General features: G+C 34.5%; 1 protein-coding gene across 2 annotated transcripts; it reads left to right on the top strand.

Moving 5' to 3' along the window:
- The first annotated feature begins 2224 nt into the window (after positions 1-2224).
- On the top strand, positions 2225-5377 carry PIP4K (phosphatidylinositol 5-phosphate 4-kinase). Of its 2 annotated transcripts, none has more exons than XM_033381288.1 (10): positions 2225-2380; positions 2788-2951; positions 3012-3109; positions 3273-3522; positions 3576-3706; positions 3767-3935; positions 4164-4315; positions 4370-4464; positions 4877-4941; positions 5168-5377. In XM_033381288.1, exons 2-10 carry the CDS (start codon positions 2814-2816, stop codon positions 5282-5284), a joined length of 1215 nt encoding a protein of 404 aa, XP_033237179.1. In that variant the 5' UTR covers positions 2225-2380; positions 2788-2813; the 3' UTR covers positions 5285-5377. The 2 variants fall into 2 exon arrangements, with proteins under 2 accessions (XP_033237179.1, XP_033237180.1); XM_033381289.1 differs by having other exon boundaries at positions 2227-2380; positions 2792-2951.
- Positions 5378-6870: the final 1493 nt, after the last annotated feature.

Raw genomic sequence — 6870 nt, 5'->3', positions numbered from 1 at the left:
GTAATCGCCTATTTTAGGGGCAACCTTTTGAGACGGAAAGCAAAAATAACAGTTTTCAAAATTTTTCAGTGTATTTAATTTTATTATATTTAATAAGTAAGTAAATAATATTACTATAACAATTAAATAACAGTTTGCTTGCGTTCCTTTTGATAGTTTAGTTTGTAATTTTATTTTTGACTGATAGGGAAAAACTGCTTGTGTCAACAGGCACCTGTTAATCGACTCATTAATTTCAATGGCAAAAGAGTGTTTTATTGAAGTGAATAAGTGAAGAGTGAATATTGTTGCGAGCAACGTGCACAAATGATTCCGAGTGTCCTGGACTCCCAGGTCTCTAAAACCGAAACAATTGAAGAAATTCTTTATATGGTGCTGGCCGATCGGAGATTGAAAGTGAGAAGAGGACTCTGTCGTTTCAATTTTGCACGATAACTTCTGTTTGAGAAAGCTTTCCGCAAGATATGTGCCGCTTTTGCTCACAATCGACCACAGTGTCGGCATGACAAAAATTCATGAAATTAGCTACAAATTGCTTCCTCAATTGTCAAATTCCCTGGATTTATTTCGGGGGTCTATTTCTTGTTTACAGCCCCCAAAAAAATGGCTCGGTAGAAAGAGAGTTAATTCCAATCTCACCATGAAATGTCTATTTTGAGAAATTATTAATAGGATACAGCCAGGCTCTGTTTTTCACTTACTTTTGCGAACAGCTGACCTGGTAAGAATAACCTGATTAGTACGAGGCTTAGATGATGACGAATGTTCTACAGGCACAGAACTAGGCCCATTTGGCTGCGGTTTTACCGCGTATCGGTGAAGCAAAATATTATGGAGCACACTCGACATTTGACCTTGCACCATCGAACCGTTAAAAGCATTAAACGAATGACAATTGCTTATGGTATGATTCTTCACATCTCGCCTATCCGTCTTTGCACATGAAAATGAAGATTTAGTGTGTCCTTTACTTGTCTCTTGTTCTGTTTTTCCCTTATTCCGTATTGACTCTTCAGCAGCTAGATGGTGATAGCTGCGATTCAACTGGGCTGCGCAGTCGGACCAAGATGGTAGCTTATCGTAATCCAGTTGCTCTTCGAACCGAGACTTCGTTGTGGGAATTATCATCGCGCTAGTTATGTCTTTCTCACTTCCTTACGACTGCAGAGAGGAGTAGATGGCTGACACCGTGTCAATGATGTACCTAAGGCATGAAGCAAAAGGAGTTGTTGTGCTGGGAATGTCAAACAACTGCGAGACAGTATCAGAAGAGATCAAATATGTTTTGTCGTAAACCTCCTTCAAACTATAAGGAGCTTTCTCATAATTGTCTGTCAAGATTCATACTTCTGTCCAATCACGTTTTAACACTCACAACTTTGATTCCGATTTTAGGATACCAACCCGTTTATGTTGTTCTGTAATTAAAAAGCGTGCAAAAATCAAAAAAAAATTTTTACTTGGAACAAACTCCCGGGTCTACCAATATAATAAGGAGAAACATGGTTTTAGGGTTTCCACTGCGAAAAGATATAGGAAACCGTGGTAAGTTTCGACAGAAATGTATGGCACGCACCGTTTTTCACATTCACAAAAGTTTTCCGATTTACTTTTGAATACACATAAATTGAGGCTCCCGTTTTCACATTCCGCAAGATTTATTCGTTTTCAAAACGAAAACATTTTCGTTGACGAAATAAAAAGCCAACGGCATTTTATATAATGAAACGAATCTTAATTGCAAAAGGAAAAATATAGATGACTTATTGATGCATTAAAATAAACTTGACACCTATATCAGGGTAATTTAACTTTAGCTTTCTTTCTGAATAAGTAACTTCTAATTAGTCTCGGAAAAAATTGGCCGGGGTGCAAAGACCAAAATATGTGAAAACTGGAGAACATTAAAAAAAAAACAAAACGCGTTAGCTGAAAACGTAATCCGCAAAAGTAAATGAAAAACGGAGCCTGCCTAGGATAGAGAGTAAAATTGTGTGACTATCGTAAGAATTAAAGTGCAAATGAGTTGATATCTTATTTGTATTTCGGTTAGTTAAAATATGATATAAAAGCGATACCTATATCAATTCGTACGAAAATTTGTAAAATCCAAAGTATGGTTGATGAATACCCTATAGATACTATCGAAAGACTTCTAGGGAAAGAATTGATACAAGTTTGACTAACATATCGATATAGCTATTTATATAGGGATGCACATGCATACATGTATATATGACATACAAAGTTATGTGTGTGCATTCGTATCGATATTTCCTTCTACAATTGTGTAGACGAAGATTTTTTTCGTTTAATAGCAAGTGAATCGACAATTTAATTCCTCATGAAAGAACTGAAATTTTGCTATTTGTAGCTTCACGTAAGTTTACCTTATTTAAATATACAACAATTTTGTTCCCTAGCTGCCGGCAATTTTTGGAAGAAAATATTTAAGTGGACATACACACATGCGTACGTACGTATGCAGACACTGCCATATATGCATATGTATGTATGCAAAATTAAAATATCAACACATTTTTAAACAAGCAAACGAAAAAATAAACATTTACGTATGTATGTAGATGTAACTCTGTTTTGGCGTACTTTAGGTCCTTATGTATATTTATTTATTGATTAATATATCATATGTATGTATATATGCATACATATGCACATATATGAATTCCATGTATAAATAAACATATGTTAAATATGTATACATGCATATGTCTTTGGTTAAAAGTACAATTATTCTTAATTAATTTACCTTTTTAATGATTTAAGACAGACAAGCATTAGCCAGCCGCAATATGGATAAAAAGATCTCTTCGACGTCGCAACCGCGAATTTTAAAAAAGAAGCATTTCAGAGTAAAACATCAAAAAGTAAAACTGTTCAGAGCCAATGAACCGATTCTAAGTGTATTTATGTGGGGAATAAACCACACTGTACGTTATCAAATTAAAATCATAGAATTATTTAATAAAAACAATCATGTGATCTTTCAGATAAATGAATTAAGCCATGTAAATATACCAGTGATGCTTCTCCCAGATGACTTTCGGGCTTATTCAAAAATTAAAGTGGATAATCATTTATTTAACAAGTAAGAGCTTCGTAAAAATGATATTCCCTTGTAAACATTTGTAAACACTTAAAACTTTGATTTGACATAATCCATTAAAACCTTAAAGCGTTATAGACTATCCGTACAGGCAATAACTTTTTTAAATTGCTCTATTAAAATGTTTAATTTATTAAATTTTAAGGGAAAATATGCCGTCACATTTTAAAGTTAAAGAATATTGCCCCCTAGTGTTTCGCAATTTGCGAGAGAGATTTAATGTTGATGATGTTGATTATCGCGAGTCGATGACTCGTTCACAGCCGATACGGATCGACTCTTCCGGAAAGTCTGGGGCACAGTTTTACCAGAGTTATGACAAGTTTTTTATAGTTAAAAGCTTAACATCAGAAGAAATTGAGCGTATGCATGCCTTTCTAAAGCATTATCATCCGGTGAGTAAAATGTTGTTTAATAATATCAAACAACTGTATAGATTTTGTTCTAGTACGTTGTTGAAAGACATGGAAAAACTCTTTTACCTCAATATTTGGGAATGTATCGGATCACTGTGGAGAGCGTGCAATATTATTTTGTAGTCATGCGGAATGTTTTCAGCTCTCATTTGACAATTCATAAGTATGGAATCGTATTGATCGTTGTTTCGCCCATTCGTAACCATAATTATAATTTTTATAGAAAGTTTGATTTAAAAGGTAGTACTGTAGATCGTGAAGCATCTGAAAAGGAGCTCGAAAAACATTTGCCAACATTCAAGGATAATGACTTTATAAAACAGAAGGTCAAGCTGGAAATTGGAGACGAACCAAAAAAGAAACTAATGGATACTCTAAACAATGATGTGGATGTAAGCATACTAGTTATGTATTAAAAAAATTATTCTTATTCAATGCGAATATGATACGAGATATTAAATACTCACGGTTTTTATAAGTTTTATCATTAAACAATTAAGCATCTAATACAAATACATATGTGTATACTCTACCAGGTATACGAAAAATGTCGGGACGATAACTTAAAACTTAATGCTACATGATTTTTTTTTATCAAACTAATATTTATATTGATATAGCTGCTTACCAAGCTGCACATCATGGACTATTCATTGCTGGTTGGTGTACATGACTGTGTGCGAGCGGAAGAGGAAGCTTTGCAGGGAGATAATATCCAAGCTGTTGGACGCAGTGAAAATAGCGAGAGCGAGGAGTGCGATAGTGGTGAACGGTAATTAGAATCTTTAAATTAAGTGTGTTTTTATTGATATGTGTTTCCTTTAAGCTGGACGTACAACACGCCTCCAGATTCACCAAGAGGTGCGCAGTATAAAGAAGTTGTCTACGAAGTTGATATATACGCCATTCCAAGTATTGAAGGTAAATGGCATTCTCCGCGTGCAATTTTGTAAATAAATATATGTACATATTTTCACACTTAAAGCGTAATTTTCCCGTGCTCAATAGAGTCAAAGACTAAAGAAACATAACATGAAATAGAAGAGTCGATTCTATTCACTTACTGTATTTTTATACCCATGCTATTAGATATTATGATTTAGACAAGTATTTTATAACACACTCAAGGAAGATTCGACTACTCCATAATATATATTATTTTTTATCAGTTTACATATAAGCTATCGGACTATATAACCAAAAGCCCCGATTTATTGCTGCTGTTTTATTGGTAAAGCCATAATTCACACAATAAAAGAATAAAAATCGGGTAGCGACATCTGGCTAATTTTATTCATATATATATATATGTTTGTTTCTTTTATTAATTTAGAAAAACGAGAAATCTACTTTATAGCTATTATTGATGTCCTAACGCAATACGGTGTCAAGAAACAGGTAATTTAAAAGGAATTAAATGCTGGGCGCTCAGTGAAGGATTGCTTACTATAGATATAAACCATAAATAATTATACAAATTGTAAAGCTCCAGCAAGAGTCGGTTTTGTTCGTAAATAAAAAGTGAAATTCTTCTTATTGTATTCGGCACCATCACTGAGCGCTTGGATGGTTGTGTTGGTGAACGCACACATTGATTTCTTCATCTTATATTTTAAAATTTTAGGCGGCAAAAGCAGCAAAGACCGTTAAGTATGGTAGTAACGTTGACGGAATATCGACATGTGACCCAGAACAATATGCCAAAAGATTCTTGGAATTTATGGATAAAGCAATAGAATAAGATATCATCAGATATAATCATTGTATTTGCCACATTAAAAATGTTAAATTTATACATATAAGATAAACACAAATATGAGACATTATAAGTATACCTCTACATTAGTAGTTTTTGCGTCCCTTAATCGATCTGCGATCCCAGGTGAAGTGTGCTTGTACATTTTTTCAGTAAAACGGAAGAACAAAATCGAAGAACAGAATTGAGATTATCGTTGACTTTCACCAAACAGCCGCACTCCGAAATTTCGTGCATTTTTATACCCGATACTCAAAATGAGTATAGGAGTATACATATTAGATTTGTGGTGACAGTGGATGTCCAGAAAGAAGCGTTTCCGACCCCATGAAGTATATATGTATGTTCTTAATCAGCATCAATAGCGGAGTCGATTGAGCCATGTCTATCCGTCCCTATGGGCGCCTAGTGCTCAAAGACTATAAGAGCTAGAGCAACGATATTTTGTATCCAGACTTCTGTGATATGTCACTGTTACAAGTATACTTCAAAACTTTGCACCGCCCACTTCCACCCCACAAAGGGCGAAAATCTGTGGCATCCACAATTTTAAAGAGACAAGAAAACAAAAAAACGCAGAATCCGTAGAAAATTACCATATCTTCTAGACTGCAGCATCTGAACCAGATCGTATAATTATTAAAGCCAGAATGATGAAAACTATTTCTTTTTTTCTCGCTCTGTCTCTGTCTAACACACACGTTTCAAGGTCGGCTTTGCCTATTGTGAGAACCTATGTATGTAGATCTCAGAGACTATAAGAGCTAGAGCAGCAAAATTTTATGTCCAAACTCCTGCGATATCGGACCTGCACATGTTTAATTTATATATTAATTTTCGCCACCGCAAAGGACGAAAATCTGTGGCATCCACAGATCTCAGAGCCTATTAAGGCCAGAGCAACAACAATTTGGTATCCACACTCCTGTTAGATTTCACTGTTACATATGTATTTCAAAATTTCGCCCCACCCCCTTGACCCAATATTGAAGGTACGAGAAAACTAAAAACGCCCAATCATAAAGATTGACCATATCTACCAGTTCGCCGGATCTGAATCCGATCGAATCATTTATATAGCCAAAAGGAACAAATCAATTTTCAGTGGCTACGCAGCGCCCGAAGACAGGCGTCAGACACGTTTTCAGTCTCTCCTGCACCCACTCTTTGTCGCTCAATGTAGCCATACTGACTGTATGTATGCGGTATAATTGTAGAGTTGTTGTCGCAGCAGCAAAACACAACGTTCCCCTCGTTTACTTGTCCATCCTAGGGTTTCCCTAAATGTTTTTCGATTCGTCTAATTTTTTTTTGCGTCAATGAATCCGTTTCTAACAAAAGTACATACTAGATTTGTTGATGTCATATTTATATAATTAAAAACAAATATTTTTCCAAATAACACGTTTTTCAACAGATATTTAGTAATTTCGCCAAAAAAGGAGAAAAAACAGTACAATTTTAATAACGATTTCTTTAACCAAACTAAATTTTTTCTATTAGGTTTTTTATTCTATAAAAAAAAACAATATTTTTTCAGAATATTTTTTTTCAAATTATAAATTTATTAA

The sequence above is a fragment of the Drosophila pseudoobscura genome, chromosome 5, assembly GCF_009870125.1.
Source record: "Drosophila pseudoobscura strain MV-25-SWS-2005 chromosome 5, UCI_Dpse_MV25, whole genome shotgun sequence".
Taxonomy (NCBI): domain Eukaryota; kingdom Metazoa; phylum Arthropoda; class Insecta; order Diptera; family Drosophilidae; genus Drosophila; species Drosophila pseudoobscura.
This window is presented reverse-complemented; position numbering and strand designations above follow the sequence as displayed.

Coding starts and splice junctions, on each gene's coding strand:
- PIP4K (XM_033381288.1), top strand. CDS start 2,814: ATGGATAAAAAGATCTCTTCGACGTCGCAACCGCGAATTTTAAAAAAG. Junction 3,523..3,575: donor TTCTAAAGCATTATCATCCG/GTGAGTAAAATG, acceptor ATTTTGTTCTAG/TACGTTGTTGAAAGACATGG. Junction 4,942..5,167: donor AATACGGTGTCAAGAAACAG/GTAATTTAAAAG, acceptor TTAAAATTTTAG/GCGGCAAAAGCAGCAAAGAC.